Source organism: Homarus americanus, unplaced genomic scaffold (assembly GCF_018991925.1).
Source record: "Homarus americanus isolate GMGI-L3 unplaced genomic scaffold, GMGI_Hamer_2.0 scaffold5198, whole genome shotgun sequence".
Lineage (NCBI taxonomy): Eukaryota > Metazoa > Arthropoda > Malacostraca > Decapoda > Nephropidae > Homarus > Homarus americanus.
Genome location: NW_024719086.1, coordinates 308,143 through 326,369, shown reverse-complemented (window position 1 = coordinate 326,369; position 18,227 = coordinate 308,143). Strand labels below are relative to the sequence as shown.

Sequence of the window (18,227 nt, the reverse complement as noted above, 5' to 3'; positions counted from 1 at the left end):
CTAGTACTTGAGGTCTGGCACTAATGCTAGAGGCCTGGCACTAATGCTTGAGGCCTGGCACTAACGTTTGCGGCCTGTCACTAGTACTTGAGGCTTGGCACTAGCTTTTGAGGCCTGGCACTAATGCCTGAGACCTGGCACTAGTACTTGAGGCCTGGCGCTAATGATTGAAGCCTGGCACTAGTATTTGAGACCTGGCACTAGCGTTTGAGGTCTGGCACTAGTACTTGAGGCCTAGCACTAGCGTTTGAGGGCTGACACTAATGCTTGAGACCTGGCACTAGTACTTGAGGCCTGGCATTAATGATTGAAGCGTGGCACTAGTATTTGAGACCTGGCACTAGCGTTTGAGGTCTGGCAATAGTACTTGAGACCTGGCACTAGCATTTGAGGGCTGACACTAGTTCTTGAGACCTGGCACTAGCGTTTGAGGTTCTGGCACTAGTACTTGAGGCTTGGCTCTAATGCTTGAGGCCTGGCACTAGTACTTGAGGCCTGGCGCTAATGCTTGAGGCCTAGTACTAGTACTTGAGGCCTGGCACAGGCGCTTGAGGTCCGGCACTAGTACTTGAGGCCTGGCACTAATGCTTGAGACCTAATACTAGTGCTTGGGGCCTAGTACTAATGCTTGAGTCCATGCATTAATACTTGAGGCCTAGTACTAGTACTTGAGGCCTAGTACTAGTGCTTGAGGCCTGGCATTAATACTTGAGGCCTAGTACTAGTACTTGAGGACTAGTACTAGTACTTGCGGCATGGCACTCATGCCGTGTTTTTAATATTAGATGCTAATGACCATGGTACAGTAGTTAAGACCTACAGGATTATTTTATCTCATTCCCAGCGAGCTTGTTGACACTAACCCAAGGAGTAAGTCATCACCTCTCCCTGTAGCAGCTGTATCATGATGGCTGGCGGAAGGTCAAATAATAACTAACAATATACATCATTTACTTTATTATCTCGCTGGGTCATACTGGATAATATTACGTGGTAAACGGTGGAACGTCTACAGTTGGTGAATATATTGTTGTTTAGCACTTAGTTTACCCCAGTGAGTTTATGAGCAGGTGTACATTATGTGAGAGTTAGTTGTAGCAGGGATGGAAGGTGTATGTAGTGGCAGGGATGGAAGATGTTTGTAGTGGCAGGGATGGAAGGTGTATGTAGTGGCAGGGATGGAAGATGTATGTAGTGGCAGGAATGGAAGATGTATGTAGTGGCAGGGATGGAAGGTGTATGTAGTGGCAGGGATGGAAGATGTATGTAGTGGTAGGGATGGAAGATGTATGTAGTGGCAGGGATGGAAGGTGTATGTAGTGGCAGGGATGGAAGATGTTTGTAGTGGTTGGGATGGAAGATGTATGTAGTGGCAGGGATGGAAGGTGTTTGTAGTGGCAGGGATGGAAGATGTTTGTAGTGGCAGGGGTGGCAGGTCTTGGTGGTGACAGGGGTGGCAGGTCTTGGTGGTGGCAGGGGTGGCAGGTCTTGGTGGTGGCAGGGGTGGCAGGTCTTGGTGGTGGTAAGGCAGGTGTACCAGTACCAACAGGGGTAGATAAGTTAGTACTGTCCAGGAAGACCTTGTGGGCGGTAGCGGTTTGGGTCACCACCATTACGGCCCCATTCATTGGCCGCTTGATCACGGGCGGAGTCAGCAGCCGTCCCTCCCCTAAGACGGTCTGTCAACTCCCGCGTGTCACTGACAGAGATCACAAGACCGAGATTAACTTGTGTATAGGAACTTATTGTGTCCGGTAACAAAGGTACGGTTATCAACACCAATTATTAAGGCTTAATGAAGAGCAAGACTCACCTGATCACCTCGGCAGCCCATTTTCCTCCTGGCCCACGACTGGCTGCGTCAGCGTTTCCGCGGGAATGGAAGTACTTGTCGGAGTCGCGCCAGTTGGCCTCCTTCATGTCTCTGTGAGGGTGTATGATACGGTAAATAACAGAATATGATCATCATTATGCGCCTATATGTGAGATTGTTAAATATTTTAGAGGTGAGTTTTCTGGTAAATGGACATTATAGTTAAAATGTAGCAGAATTTTAGGGACTTGTAAGTTGCCGTCAGCTTGGATTCATTATCACAAAGTAACAGGGGCATACTTACCTGTAGGCTTTTATCATGTCTCCTGTCCCCTGAGCAGCGCCTTTGGCAAAATCTGCTGCGTCTCTGCCTCTTTGGCCTACACTCTTTGCAGCGTCGACGATGCTGTCCCATAAGCCAGGTTGTGGGGCAGCGCTCACGGACACTGCCATAACCAGAACGGCCACGGTCAACCTCATCCTCATAACAACAGTAAATTCCTGCAAACAAAAATATTCTCGTCAATCAGAGTTTGTGAATGGTGATGTGACACTACATGTGTGATGCATTGTACCCGTGTTGACGTCAGTATCCCCAGCCAACACCCACCACAAGGTTAGTTACTCTACGTTGTCCGCGAACATTTGGTAAACCATTTTGACGATTGAGACCAACCTCGATAGGCAGAACTCTTAGGCGACAAAGAAAATGTGGCATCACCTCAAATTAGTCTCCAGTTTATTTCACCTTAAGATTGACAACCTTAACGATAACCTAATCTAACCAAACCACTCCAAGCAATGTTAGGGTTTTGTCTATAAATTTCGTACGACGTTGAAAAAAATTACACTACAAATAATAGGTTATATACCGTATTGTTAGCGTCATAAGCTCATTTGTAAATCCGCTTGTCATTTTTTGAAACCCGGAAATTGCCAACTTGAGAATTGAAATAGAGAGGAAATGTTGTTTGTTGCCTTCATGTGATGTATTGCCAGAGAAACTTATGGTTATAGTGTGACGACAGCATCCGTTTAGTTATGGTTTTACATATTAAGTATAGTACCGTCTACACACACACACACACACACAGAAGAAATATTTAGTTTACGGACTGTTGACAGAAACGGTCACAACACCCCAGTCTGTCTTCATAGTGGCAGGGGGGGATGGGTTAGGTTAGGTTAGGTTAAATTAGATCAGGTTAGGTTTGGTTTGGTGAGGATATGTGATAATAAGTTGAAGTAACCCGGGGTGCATAATTTTCACGTGATGTAAATTTTATCAACTGTTGCCTCTTGCTGCACCTCCCCGAATGATGATGACTGTATAACAACAGCTGAGGATTACAACACGTTCGTCAGCATCACCACCAAGATCCTGACCTCAGTATATACACCTTCTTACCTGAGTTATAGTCAGTCTAGTTACTCATGACAGACGAATGAACCAAAGAGTCCGATTGCTCTATCCCTCTGATGCTGTGTCTGGGGGAACCTATAAGACTATGGGTGTTGTCGACGGTTAGATATATCGGTTGACGGACGGACGGATCGATGACGGACTGATCGATGACGGACGGATCGATGACGGACGGATATTACTGTTACATTCCTTCCAAATTTCAGTCAGGATGAAACAAAGAATTAATTATTGAAGCCAGTTAAGTACAGTAAACCTACCTCCAGCAGCAGAGTGTGAGGGAGAGCACTGTGTGAGGGAGAGCACTGTGTGAGGGAGAGCACTGTGTGAGGGAGAGCACTGTGTGAGGGAGAGCACTGTGTGAGGGAGAGCACTGTGTGTGCGTCAGAGCACTTGCTGGAGCTTATATACTGTGATTCATATAGAACCGGATGTGTCACTCCAGTCCCCCTTCCCAGTGTTGCCCCTCCTTCCTGGGCTTTCCCACCACACACACACACACACACACACCATCATAACATCCTCTGTGAGGGTGTTATGATAACACCATCTGTGAGGGAACTACTACACCACGTCAAGCACCTCATAACACCATCTTTGAGGGAGTTACTACACTACGTGTCTGCTGTTCAATATCACAGCGCACAAGATCTACGTGACCTCCGCTGTAAACATTAATCTGTATGTTCACTGTATGTTCCTTTACCTTTCTCTAATGAAGGCTTTTGTTAAGCCACCAAGGTATGTAATAAGTCATTTATGTCCAATGCATATTTTCAGCCTTCGGGCTGCAGAAATTTTTCAATAAACCGTTAATTATTATTATTATTATTATTATTATTATTATTATTATTATAATTTTTATTATCATCACACACACACACACACACACACACACACACACACACACACACACACACACACACACACACACTATCTTCGCCTTTTTAGTGTGATACAATATAAATGAACAGCCAAAGAACACTGACCAATACCTCATCAGTCTTGGCTTATTTTTGGTAGCCCTGCTTTCCTCTTATCACAACGACCAGTTAATCTTATTTCACCCGTTTGCTATGATGAAGATATTCCCACAGTCTCCTCCCATCCGCCTCCTCTCGCCCCTCATCCCCCTTCCCCCCTCCGCCTCCCCCGGTCTCCCCTCCTTCCGGTCAGCCGCCTCCCTCCCCTTGCATCATAACAGGAATAGTGTCGTATGTATAAAAGACTGTATTGATAGTCTGTATTTGTTGTGTGGTATAAATGACACCGGTATCTCTATATTTGGTGATTACAAAATGAACATCCCTATTTTAAACATTTATTATGAAGAAACTAACAGAATTACAGTGAAAAGCAAGAAATACTAATAAAAAAGAATTATTACAGTTTTAGTTTTAAGTTATAGTAGTTCATTATGAGTTCCTTTTGTGGCTGTGAAGACAACAAAGTGGTCTTCTGTTTCCGTCCATAAATTTTGTATTAACATATTTTTTTTTTAGTCTCACTTATAATTATGTTTAAAATTTCTGGCGTTTCTTACATTGGTGGTAGTCCTTATTGTTGATGTTCCAAGTACTCTAGTGTTGACGTCCCAAGTACTCAAGTGTTGAGGTCCCAAGTACTCAAGTGTTGACGTCTCAAAAATCTCACACTAGCTTGATACTAAATTGGTTCCGATTAATTTGAGCAGGGGACTGAGAGCATTGGGGATGGATATATTGCGTGTTTGACTTAATGAACGTTGTTAATGTTGTAGGCATGGTTGTTACATCAATGGGCATGTGTTTTTATTGTGGTCAGCTGTTGTTAAACTATAAAAACTAAGTTGTATTTTTTTTTACTATTTTTTTTTAGGTTTTTATGAAACTGAATGAGGTATTGTGTATAAGTTGTGAATGATTGAACTCAAGATGAAATTTGACTAAATGTCTTACGATTCAACATGAAATTATTTTGCTCTTATTGTTACTTTTTTGTTTTATTTATTATGTTATTTGTCTGATTATTTGTAAAAAAAAACATAAGGTCAGTAAGTACACCAGTGTTAAGTGTAAATAAAATTATCATCGGGAAGGACAGGTAAATAATTAAGGTATGCTCGAGCGGTTTTATTGATGCAGTCAGGTAACACATTCATTTACAACGACTTCATATGTACACCTAATGAGGATATATTATAAAGGAGCATCAGGAAAGTTGAGAAATCGTAAAGGAGAATATAATCAAATATCTTGTAGTTGATGTTATAAAAAAATGGGAAGTGTTTTAGAATCAGTGTAATTGTGCCACCTAGTAAGACAACATCAGTATTTTTCTGCTAATTATTACGGTTCATCTAAGGATTAACCCCATCAAACTTTTTCACCTGATGTATTAAACACCCTAACGTTACCTGGGGGCTGTGGGTTAGGTTAGGTTACGTTGGGTTTGCGTTAAGGTGGTTAATTTTAAGATGAAATAACTTTGGAGGTAATCTTTAGATGAGACATTAATACTTATATGTATAATAAGAGGATAGAAAAGCTATACATTGGAAATAATTAATCCTAGTATATCAAACACAGAGAATAGGCACGGGCGATGAGTAGATCCAGGAAGGACGCCACAACACGACTCCTGAAGACAGAGAGATGGGGTCTAGACACCTGGAGGGAGAGTCCAGGTGGCGGTCGAGGTGATGAGTGCTGGTAGTGGTATATTTAGTATTGTAGGGGCAGACCTTGTGGACGGTAGCGGTTTGGGTCACCACCATTACGACCCCACCTATTGGCCGCTTGATCACGGGCGGAGTCAGCAGCCGACCCTCCCCTAAGACGATCAGTGATCTCTCGCGTGTTGCTGCCAGTGACCAGAACACCATGATGTGAGTCATGTATTGAAACATTTTGTACAGTACATGTTGGTCAATAGCGGGACACTGAAGCCGTATGTCACCAGTCAATAACACTGAGACTTATCTCACCTGATCACCTCGGCAGCCCAGCGTCCTCCTGGCCCACGACTGGCTGCGTCAGCGTTTCCGCGGGAATGGAAGTACCTGTCGGAGTTGCGCCAATTGGCCTTCCGCATGTCTCTGTGAATGTCAACAGTAAGACAGAGATGGAAAATTAGGAGTTATTAGTTCGAACTTCATGTGAAGCGTTTGATAATCTTAAAAATACAATATTAAACTTGGCATATCTTTTTGTGCTAAGCATATATACCTGCAGAAAACGTATTCACCTGTAATAAGCGTACACACCTGTATTAAACACACTGTACTGTACATACCTATAAGCTCGATGCATGTCACTAGTTCCTCGTGAAGCGTCTTTTGCAAATTTCACGGAATCCCTTATCCTTTGTTTCCCTCTGCTCCAGAACCCAGGGTCCGGGTCTGCCGCTACCACTGACGCAGCCACGAGCACGACGGCCAACACAGCGAAGGAGTACTTCATCCTTGGATTGGAGATGAGGGTTAATAGGCGTTTGTTGTGCCCTCTGTAGTGTGTGTGTGTGTGTGTGTGTGTGTGTGTGTGTGTGTGTGTGTGTGTGTGTGTGTGTGTGTGTGTGTGTGTGTGTGTGTGGTTATTATTTTAAACGTGTTCTCTTAAATCTTTCTTGACATTTTCTCATTTATTTTGCATTATTCTCACCTTTCTTGTGTCCACCACCTCTCGATTTAAGGTCTCTGCACTTTTGTCTCACCTTATGCAAAAGTGACAGAGGAGGAAAGAAGATAATTAGATTAGATGATTATATGTCGATTGTCTGATAAGATACCTGGGGGAGGGGGTTAGAATCTCGTGTGTATGGTTTGCTAGAACATATCAAGGAACACTGTGCTTTAACCACAACATACCAAGGAACACTGTGCTTTAACCACAACATACCAAGGAACACTGTGCTTTAACCACAACATACCAAGGAACACTGTGCCTTAACCACAACATACCAAGGAAAACTGTGCTTTAACCTCAACATACCAAGGAACACTGTGCTTTAACCACAACATACCAAGGAACACTGTGCTTTAACCTCAACATACCAAGGAACACTGTGCTTTAACCACAACATACCAAGGAACACTGTGCTTTAACCTCAACATACCAAGGAACACTGTGCTTTAACCACAACATACCAAGGAACACTGTGCTTTAACCACAACATACCAAGGAACACTGTGTTGTAACGTGTCTGCCAGCATCACACACGACTGCTCAACTGTATTAGTAGTGTGTCAAACTGGTACCCGGGGACTGTTGTAATAGTTGGGTTTAAAAAAAGATTCTGTGCGTGCTTGTTTAGGTTAGGTTAATCCTGATCTCTAGTTAGGTTAGTTTAGGTTAGGTTAGTTTAAATCAATCGTGGTCTCTAGATAGGTTAGATTAGGTTAGGTTAGGTTAAATTAATCGTGGTCTCTGGTTAGGTTAGCTTAGATTAGGTTAGGTTAGTCGTAGCTACAAACAAAACAACAGACCTCCGCGGTGAATCATGCGCCAGTTGTCACATTTGACCTTTATCAGTGACCTTGTTCTCTGATGTCTTATCCACGCTTAAACTAGTGACAGAGTCGTTACTGTTACTCTTTTCGATAATACAATACAAGGTGGTGTTGCCATCCCAATACATTAAGAAGTGGTTCACCTTACTTGTGGACTATAGTGGCTGGAGGGTTAAATACTGTATGTTCCTCTTTGACTAACTGTTGTCTGTCATAGTTTGGTAATACAAACATTACCAAAGTATTTAGTTACGTAGATATTAACATATTAACCTGTATGTTGGAATTGTACTTAATACTATATCAAAAAGTTTTAAAACTACCTAAATAAAGAAGCGTTGAAATAAAAATAAAAACCTGAAGAAAAAGTATACAGTCGATGGATATGTTTGACAATGAACGGTACATCAAGATAGGATTCTTGTGTTTTTTTTTTCAACGTTATTCTGAATGTGTTGGAGCTGGAAGTGTCAAATTGCTCTTTACTAATTCCTCACATCTATGATTTATTTCATGTTTGTATTGTGTTACCTTCTTCTGTCTCTAATTTAATAATATATGTAAACAAATAATTGTAATTAATGGTAAATTATGATACATATTTACTGTTGGTGATGATACATATATAAGGTTGGTGATAAATAATTATGCGAAGCTTCACTAATATGACTATAGACTACAAGTCCATCTCATATATATTTCTTTATATCTTTACAGAAGGTAGCTGTTGCAGACTTATTATAACTGAAGGGTGGCAAGGAGGGCTTTGAGAGCTGTGGCTGGTAAGTACTTACTTTAAGATGTAGTGAGGAGCAGTGTGGACCAACAGAGGGGCGGGATGCTGTCTTGTGTGTCACCACTATACTGCGCTGCCTTAATATATACCCCGCCTTGGGCATTGGTTATCTGGGGTGGGGGGATTGTCCTTCCTCTTCCCCTCTCTTCCTCTTCCCCTCCCTCCCTGTGTCCACCCCATCCCTCCCTCAGTTAAGCTTCTCACTCTCCTCCCCTCCCCTCTCTTATGTGGTTTCCCCACACCTCCCCTCTTGAGGCCAGGGGCGAGGACTTCCCCATGAAGACTAACACAGCTGTGAGGGATCCCCTCAGATCAACCCCGGCTCTTCTACGTTTTACTTCTCGTAGCAGCAGAAAGTTTACTTGACTTTTATATCAATGTTCTCGTTTGTCGTAATATTTAGCGTACTACAATTTTACTGTTGTGTGAGTGTTAAGTTGATGGAAAGTTAAGAGCAACAGTCGTGGTGGCGACATTATCCCAAGAACATCTTTGGTAGTAATAACTCAGAGACACGAGGATTTTAAACGTTGCAAACTGTAATAAGCTTAGCGAATGTTCTTAATAATCCTGGCAGTAAACACAACTAAATTTAACATACAAACAACAGTTCTCTCTAATGATCCGCCATTATAGTGTGGCCGTACTACATATCAGTTAAGTTAAATTAGTACACAATAATTTACACCATAAATGTCTTAAGTCATTTTATAATCCACTTTTATGTCTTCAGTTACCGGACTTGTGGCCACTTTACGACAGCGTATACACGACTTGGAAACTTTTACTGGTTACCCTTGAGTTTCACTGAGTGTTTATTATGGTTTTTTATTCGGTTTGTTCAATTATGGTTTTGTATGAGTGAGTGAATTAATAACTGATATGGTTAACCACATTTTCCTTCGTTTTGTCACACGAGTAATGAAGAGAAAGATGAATTTTTGGTTTTATGGAATATTTATTGTAATAAAAGTTGTCACAACTATGGAAGTTTTATAGTTAAGAGAAAATTACGAGAAACTGGTATTGTTTAATTTACGATACTGAAACTATGAAAGGCACATGACCTTCCTATATGATGATAACACCTACAGCGTTTATGGTACATAATGCCCTTTACAGCATCCACGTGTGAAGACCGTCTTGGCCAAGGCGTGTGTCACTGGACGGTGGAAGGGGATAACCTGTGTACAAATAGCTGTTTTTTTTCAAAGGTCGTCTCTTCACCTCAAGGTTTTAAATGTACCGTTGTGGTCTTTGGTCAGGTAAAGGTCTTGAAAAAGCTGGCACACCCTTTGGCATGCTAGAGGTTGAGAAGACGTGTATTCTGTATACCATTTGTAGAGTAAGGACTTATGGTTAATCATATACCATTACAAGGCTTTGCCATTATGGACACCTAAAAATTTTCATACCATTTTTTCACAGTGTACACACACACACACACACACACACACACACACATATATAATATATACAGTATATATATATATATATATATATATATATATATATATATATATATATATATATATATATATATATATATATATATATATATATATATATATATATATATATATATATATATATATATATATATATATATATATATATATATATATATGTACTGAGGTGCGATATATGCTGATAACCACAAGAAAGTTTCCCGCGCTAAGTACAGACTAGCTAGTCTGTACTCACCCCTGAAGATGAATTACACGAAAGCGCTTGGGAACTTCGTGCACAGTTATCACTTGATATATATATATATATATATATATATATATATATATATATATATATATATATATATATATATATATATATATATATATATATATATATATACTGTATATATTATATGTGTGTGTGTGTACACTGTGAAAAAATGGTATGAAAATTTTTAGGTGTCCATAATGGCAAAGCCTTGTAATGGTATATGATTAACCACTTTAAGTAGTAAAGATTTCCCCTTTAACACATTTTAAAGGAGCTATAAATAAACTGTGCCTTTGACTTTTGTTTACAAGATGATGTGACATAATAATGTACAGTATTTAAAACAACTATCTGTGCAGGTGGGAGTCGATATGCTCCGAAATTTTCCGTAGACTAGTGACAGCCCTCATATACCAAAATTTATCGTCCATGGTTTCATATTGTTTCCCACAAAGTATGCACAGATAGTTGTTTTAGCTACTGTACATTGACCCAGAGTGCTGTTTGTGCACTGTTATCATTATCAGACCTCAATATATATAATTTTATTTGTACATCCAACCTTATGGATGTTTCTGTGACCCGTTGAGGTACTTGTTTTTGTATCTGTACCTGTAATACGGTGGCCCCGGGTGCGTCTCCCCTGTGGTACTAGTTGGTGAAGCACACAAGGATGATTGTTCTGGATGTGGTGTTTGTATCGTAGACTTTGCTACAGTTGAGTAAAAAGTGAGAGATAGTTCTTAACTGTAGTGGTGGGAAGTTTAAAGGTTCTTATACTTTTGTAAATTTTATTCTCCTTGTCATTTATGTGAAAACAGTGCAACAGATGACAGTTTTGAAACCCGACAAATTTATCTTTCATTGTTAACTGTTGTTATCATGTAAGAGAATAATTACTATTTTTCACTTTTTGTCAATAAGAGACGGACAGTGTAGGAGGCTTCTGTACTCTTTCATACTTATTTCACACTTATTTAATCTTTGGAAGTTTGAGGAGACCAATTTACGTAGGGAATCACGTGCAGGTGATTATGGGACGCATGAAGACTTCTAGCGGTGGCAGGGTGTAGGTTGGTGGTGGTGATAGGGGTAGATGATGTTGATGGTGGCAGGGGTGGAGGTTGGTGGTGGTGATAGGGGTAGATGCTGTTGATGGTGGCAGGGGTGGAGGTTGCTGGTGGTGGCAGAGGTGGAGGTTGCTGGTGGTGGCAGAAGTGAAGGTTGCTGGTGGTGGCAGAGGTGGAGGTTGCTGGTGGTGGCAGAAGTGAAGGTTGCTGGTGGTGGCAGAGGTGGAGGTTGCTGGTGGTGGCAGGGGTGATGGCAGGAGTGAAGAAGATTTGTTTAGTGGACTGGAATACAAGAAGGGATGCAGAGGTCAACACATCCTGGGTACCTAGTTGGTGTAAGTGGTAGAAGAGAGGCCCACCAAGGTCCACCACCAGTCTCCTCAATACGCTGCTGGTGACGCCTGGAATCATCCCCACTGTCCTCTCATTGTTGGGTCATCAACACAGTTGTCATTCTATGAAAAAAATGATAATTAAGTCAAGGTTAACTTTATCATGATTCTGTTACTTTCTTCTCTCATATTTTTCTTCATCGTCAGAATCAAAATTCACTTGAGAACGTAATTTACCTGATGAGCTGCCGTCTCCATACTGTGTGGCCTCTCATAAGGTTAAATGGGGAGACAACCCTTGATCCTGCCACTGTGAAAAAGAACATAGTTTTAGTTATTACCTTATTATTTCAGTATTAATTATATAACACATAACTCATGTTTGATATGTTTTGTCTAAGTGTTGAGTGAGGACGATAACTTACACGATGGGACCTGATTCACGGCTTCTTAAACAGTCCAAATACCTTTTGGGTACGGTTTTGACATGGTCCACAATAACTCTAGGAATCTCTTTGACGCGGTCCCGAATGCCTCTGACAGTGTCTCTTACGCGGTCAGTAACCTTTTTGACACCGTCTTTGATGCGGCTGAAAAGGCCAGGGTGCGGGACAGGATCAGGGTTTGGGACAGGATCAGGGTGCGGGGCAGCATTCACCATGGACACTGCCACCATCACCATTACCATCGCCACCAAGACTCGCATCTTTCCTGGTACGAGAGAAACCACAGTGAGTGACGGCGGTGAACATACCCTTGTGTTATCTTAGTAAGATTAATATTATGAAAACAAATAAGAAATGCCTTAGAGGAAGTTTTCCTTTTCTAAATCAGAATCAAGAATATTGTAATTATTGGCTATATAAACACAACTTATAGCAGGTTTCATTACCTCTAAAACTCTTCCATTGTACTGATGATAAAATGACTTTCTATCATTACAACGCTAAAATTACGTTAAACTAATTAGAAACCCGAACACTTAGTCGTTGTGTATACATTAGCTCCAAAAAGTATCTTTACGGAGAGGTCCGATGAATTACAAAATGAAAACCGCGACTCCTGTTGGCTCGGTATAGGGTCGTCAAATCCTTCGTCTGTTGTGTCATATTGTCTGACACAAAATCGTAAAGATACATTTTGGAGCAAGTGTACACCCTACTCTTTCCACACTCTATTTCTAGATGTTGCGTGAAGCGCTTGTCTGAGGATATGAGTCTCGAAAAGATCATTCAGTGTTTGTTCGTTTTTCCGGTTTTCTTGTTTGTTGGACAGGCGGTATCTCGGCACTTTTTGAGTACTGAAGCAAAAATTTTTCAGCAATAATGACCAAGGGCCTTAGGATTTTTTTCTATTTACTTTTAGTATTGTCTAGATATTAAAAATATTATTTCACGGGATGACAATGGGGGGGCAGTGTACGTTAAAGGTACTGTTGCTTGTTTTGTTTTCGTATTTTTATGTGATCAACCAATACTTGGGAAGTTATGAAAAGTGTTGATACTTATTTCAACTATTAATGAAGATACGTTTTAACTACCAGTGATGATACATATTTACAGTTGGTGATGATAAATATTTGTGTAATGTTTCACAGATATATGTCTATCGTCACAAGTAGAAGGACAGAGAGTAGGAACACCCAACAAAACACTCTACAAACCCGTCTCATACATCTTTACAGAAGGTAGCGGTTGTAGACTTATTATAGGTGAAGGGTGGCAAGAAGGGCTTTGAGACCTGTGGCTAGTAAGCACTTACTCTTAAGATGTAGTGAGGAGCAGTGTGGACCAACAGAGGGGTGGGATGCTGCCTTGCCTGTCACCACTAAACTGTGTTGCTCCGGACATAACAAGCCTGGTTATATACTTACCTGAAGGACAGGTATCGGGGGATCCCCCCCAGTACTCCTTCAAGAGGCGAGAGGTGAGGACTTACCGCAAGTTGTGAATTTCCGAAGGTGGAGTTTTCCTACTTTTGTTTTTGTGAAATTATCAGTTATTTTCGTCTATTTTTTTATTTAGTATTTGATGCTCTTGTCTTTGAAATTACTGTCTCTCATTATATATAACGCACACAGCAACAATCGTAGTGGCAACATAATTCAGAGAACCCCGCTGGTTGTAAAAACTCAAGTCACGAGGATTTTAAACTTTGGCAACTGTAATAACGTTAGTGAATGTTTCTTAATAATGCTGACAATAAAAACAGCTACATTTAACATGCCAACAACACTTCACACTATATACTTGTGTTAAACTTTAATGGGTTTTCATGACTTGTTAATACTCCGCAACAAAACATCAGCGGCACATAGGATTATCCCTTTATTTTCGTTTACTTCCGTCTGTCCGACTGTGTTTCCGTTCGTTCATCCACCTGTCAGTGCGTTCATAAAAAATATATTGATAGATATTGATATTGATATGGAAACAGTTTATTTAGCCAGAAAAATACAGATTCAGAGTGGACACTAATAACCATATTATGGGGACCGGTTGTAGAAGCGGTACCGTTCTTGCCTCGCAAGCAAGATGTCACGGGTTCGATTCCCGGGCCGGTGGAAGTTGTTTGGACTTACTTCCTAGCCCCCATTAGTCCCTGTTCACCTAGCAGTAAAGTAGGTACCTGTTGTAAGTCGAAAGTTGCGAATTCGTATTCAGGGAGTTGTTGGAGCTTCCAATAACTTGATGACATAAAACCACTGACTCTTCAGGCTTCTACGCCCTTAACTCATGAGACATAAAGGCAAGCATGAACTTAGCATGCTTCCCTGTTGGGCGCTGTAAACGCTTCTGTGCTTCACCTTACACAAAGATGTAGGGGAGTGCCCAATAAAAAAAATAAATAAAAATATATAACCATATTAACATGGCTGAGCTAGTTGAGAGTCTGAGGTCTCTTGAAGCCACCTGATATATACTGTACATTTATCTCAACATTATGTAACATTTAGTATCATCTGGAATAGTACACGTAACATAGTAGTAGTAAGAACATATCAGAATGTTACCATGTTATCACTTCGTTATTTATTTATTATTTGTTTACATTTATATTAGAGTATATACATATTTTACAGTGGAGTTGATATCTGTGTTGTATTAAGGTGGAACAAGAGGACACAGGTGTCAGTATCATGTCTTGTCGACAAATATGATGACTGCAATAGTAATTTCTATCTACCTACACGACAATTTCAGATATAATGGTTTTGGTGATACAATAAAGGTAGGAATATAAAGTAGGTATTACAAGAAATATAAATACTTACACAATAGTTACTTTTTAGAGATGATTTAAAGGAAAGGAGCGTAGTCTTTGTTCGGATGGGTGGGGGTAAGTTGTTCCACACCTTCACACCATGATATTTTATGGAGGTCTGGAACTAAGAGGAGCGCATGGGGGTGGTCTTAGTAGCTCTGGGTGCCTTAAGCTTTATCTCTGATTATTCCGGAATTGGAAATACTTATTGTCAATCAATTGATTAACAGATATGTAAACAAAGAGGGCGCAGCAGTAGGTGTTAATATCCTCGAATTTTAATATTTTCAATTTTGCAAATTATTAGTTAGTGTGATCAGTGTTTTTAAAGTAGGTCATTGTCCGTACAACTCTCTTCTGTGGAGTAATCATGGGTTGTGTTTCCGTAGAGCAAGAGGTCCCCCCATAGTGTGTGACAGTGTATCAAGTGTTGGTAAACAAGATCATAATATATTTCTTTCATTGCTGCAGGGTGAGTGACTGTCGAGTGTGATACATGATACCGCACTGTTTATTGACTTTACTGTGAATGGCTTGTATGTAGTTTCTCCAGTTTAGTTTATCATCAACGATAACCCCAAGGAATTTAGTATTTTGTTCACGTTTGAGGACTGTGTTACCGAGGTACAGGGGGTCCATATCTGGAGTAAAGATTTTCTTCTATGAAAGATTGTGTGGTATTTTTTCTCGAGTTTTAAGGTCAGCGTCTTACATTTTACCCAGGTCCTGACTTAGTCAATTCTTGTTCATAATCATAATCAAGGAATGGAGATCTGAGTTGCTGGCATTGAGATCACTATCGTCTGCAAATAAGTTGTATTTGACGAGTGTGCTGGAGTGGACTATATCATTTATTTACAGAGATAATACATGCAGATAGTGTCCTAGCTGACGTGCTTACATACCTGGCTAGGAGTGCATCAGTTCACACCAACGTGACCATGAGTAAAAAGCTGCAACAATACAGTATATTTAGAATGTTGTCTCACTAATTTAGTAGTAACGGTCAACGTGCTATTAAATTGGCACAATTTATACACACTAAGTTGTGAATACGTAGTGATTACAAAACAGATTACTTAACCTAACCTAAGCTAACCTGGTCTGGTCTGGGTCGATTTTCCGTAACAGGTCGTCACTTTGTCTGTATGTTGAAGGTGAATGGAGGGAACATTTATCTAGGGTCAGATTTCTGTGTGGCAGCTGTAGTGGGACAGAGAGTGACGTCCCCACCAAACCTCTTCACATCCCCTGGGCTGTGTTGGTGCAGGGGAACGTCACGCGGTCAGCCTCTCCCTGGCACCAGCTGCCTTTTTGTGGTGAATGGCTTTTAGAGCACAACGGTGTAAGACACCGTTGTATCTGCTGTCATGGTTCACGAGGCGCCTTTCCAATGCAAAATTTATATTAATTTTAAGATTTCAATCCAACTCCTAAATCAGTTTGAGATGTTGTCCAACTACAACCGGATCTATGGTTGAGGGTCATCCGTATCCAGCAGTGGGGAAGAACAAGTAAAAATCATATGCATACGAAATAAGATCACAAGTTGCCAGTAAAAGATCACGAAAATGAAGTAGTTTAATAACAGAAAATTAACACAATTGGTAAAATAATTTTACAAGTGTTTTGGTTTACAACGTTTTATTTTACTTACAAAAATATGGTTCATTATATGTATGAAGTAAAAATGTTTTTATACCTTCAATCTCTGATCAGCAACTTGTCCAGGTTTCAGGAAATTTTTTGTATAATTACAGATCATTACTTGACTTGTTGACCTTGAGATACTGGAGGACGAGCGAGCGGAAGCAACATTCCTGTGAGTCACAGAATACGTTTTAATCTTTCTACTCGACATACGTATGGTGTTCCTGGCTGTCCCGCATGTTGGTTACCTGACGTATATCATTGAGGATACCGGATCTAAGTACATCCGGCAGTGGAAGCCAAACAGGCTTCAGTGCGACAAGGGTGCAGGTGAACTGGGCACTAATCCTAATAGTCACTCACCTAACGTAACCCGACCTGACCCAACCATTAGGACTGGCAGCCATAGGGCCAGCCTCGGGGAAACAGGGTTGAACAGAGTCGCCGTTCAGTTATCACGTAAGATATCGGTGTGTGTGTGTGTGTGTGTGTGTGTGTGTGTGTGTGTGTGTCCGCACGAGCATGCGTGGGTGTGTAAGTGTGCATTCATGCGTGTGTGCATGTATGCGTGTGTTTAATATATAGTAAACCATTTTATTCAGTAAGTTTGTAGTATTCTTATTATTTTAGTATTTTTAGTGTGGCCTAAAACAAGGAAAATAACAAGTTTACGTATTTTCTGTTAGGATTACTATCACCACTTAAAACAATCACCTTAGACTCGAACCACCAATTGTTAGATAACCACAAACTGATACATTATAACAAAGCTACTGGGTCACCGAGAAAGAGGGGAAGGGGTGTTGGCTTGACGGGTGAGGGGAAGGGGGTGTTTGCTTTACGGGTGAGGGGAAGGGGGTGTTTGCTTTACGGGTGAGGGAATATGGTTTAACTCTAGGGTGAGGGAGGGAAGGAGGGAAGGAGGGAGGGAAGTTGGAGGGGCAGAAAAGAGAAAAAAAAATGGAAAGGGAGGAAGAGAGACAGAGAAGAAAAGTGAATGAGTGGGGAAGAAGAATGTGAGAGGGATGGTTTGTGGAAGTGATGGGAGGTAAGAAGAAAGGGAAACAGTGATATAAGGAGAATATTTCCCATCACTACCTATCACAGAAGGGGCAACACCTCCCATCACCACGCCCATCACTCCATCTATCGGGGAAGGGCCACACCACGCCCATCACCACACCCATCACTCCACCTATAAAGGATGGGCAACACCACTTATCACCACAGCCCTTCTTTATTGCTGAAGATGGGAGAAACTAGGTCTCGTCTGCTCAGCGCCCCGAATAACCATGAAACTGGGACGAATTGCATTGTTCAATCTTCTGCCTCCGTAACCTATGATTTGCATATCAATTTCCCAAGTTTTGATTGATACAGGATTCAGGGGTAGGTCGCAGGGAACGGCTGTGGTGGTCTGCCCTAAGAGTGGTCGTGGTGGGTGTGGCTGTGAAGTACGTGTACTGTGAGAAGATGATGTCCACGTAGGGGTTAATGTACTGTGTGTGTGTGTGTGCGTGTGTGTGTGACCTATATTCTAATTACTAGGCTTAGGATAATTATACATTTGCATATGTGCATATGCAAATGCATATTTAAGCCATTTTTGAGCTAAAGTGCATATTCATATTTTTTTGTTTTATAAGGCATATATTTGGAAAATTCCAAAAT

At 40.9% G+C, this 18,227-nt stretch overlaps 2 protein-coding genes across 3 annotated transcripts; both read right to left on the bottom strand.

Moving 5' to 3' along the window:
• Positions 1–940: 940 nt before the first annotated feature.
• On the bottom strand, positions 941–3,718 carry LOC121859913 (serum amyloid A-5 protein-like). The gene is made up of 4 exons (XM_042356867.1): positions 3,497–3,718; positions 2,118–2,314; positions 1,814–1,924; positions 941–1,699 (listed from the first exon to the last, which is right to left on the bottom strand). The coding sequence occupies exons 2-4, from the start codon at positions 2,297–2,299 to the stop codon at positions 1,561–1,563; spliced, it is 432 nt and encodes a 143-aa protein (XP_042212801.1). The 5' UTR covers positions 2,300–2,314; positions 3,497–3,718; the 3' UTR covers positions 941–1,560.
• A 1,614-nt stretch (positions 3,719–5,332) lies between these two features.
• Positions 5,333–13,461, bottom strand: LOC121859911 (serum amyloid A-5 protein-like). Of its 2 annotated transcripts, none has more exons than XM_042356865.1 (4): positions 13,404–13,461; positions 6,510–6,677; positions 6,202–6,312; positions 5,333–6,077 (listed from the first exon to the last, which is right to left on the bottom strand). In XM_042356865.1, exons 2-4 carry the CDS (start codon positions 6,674–6,676, stop codon positions 5,939–5,941), a joined length of 417 nt encoding a protein of 138 aa, XP_042212799.1. In that variant the 5' UTR covers position 6,677; positions 13,404–13,461; the 3' UTR covers positions 5,333–5,938. The 2 variants fall into 2 exon arrangements, with proteins under 2 accessions (XP_042212799.1, XP_042212800.1); XM_042356866.1 differs by lacking the exon at positions 13,404–13,461 and adding an exon at positions 8,517–8,777.
• Positions 13,462–18,227: the final 4,766 nt, after the last annotated feature.

Bases quoted from the DNA above. Each gene is read 5' to 3' on its own strand.
- LOC121859911 (XM_042356865.1), bottom strand. From the start codon at position 6,676: ATGAAGTACTCCTTCGCTGTGTTGGCCGTCGTGCTCGTGGCTGCGTCA. The intron at 6,313-6,509 runs GTATGTACAGTA...TGACATTCACAG, and splicing joins GACATGCATCGAGCTTATAG to AGACATGCGGAAGGCCAATT. The intron at 6,078-6,201 runs GTGAGATAAGTC...GGTCACTGGCAG, and splicing joins TGGGCTGCCGAGGTGATCAG to CAACACGCGAGAGATCACTG.
- LOC121859913 (XM_042356867.1), bottom strand. From the start codon at position 2,299: ATGAGGATGAGGTTGACCGTGGCCGTTCTGGTTATGGCAGTGTCCGTG. The intron at 1,925-2,117 runs GTAAGTATGCCC...ACACCCTCACAG, and splicing joins GACATGATAAAAGCCTACAG to AGACATGAAGGAGGCCAACT. The intron at 1,700-1,813 runs GTGAGTCTTGCT...GATCTCTGTCAG, and splicing joins TGGGCTGCCGAGGTGATCAG to TGACACGCGGGAGTTGACAG.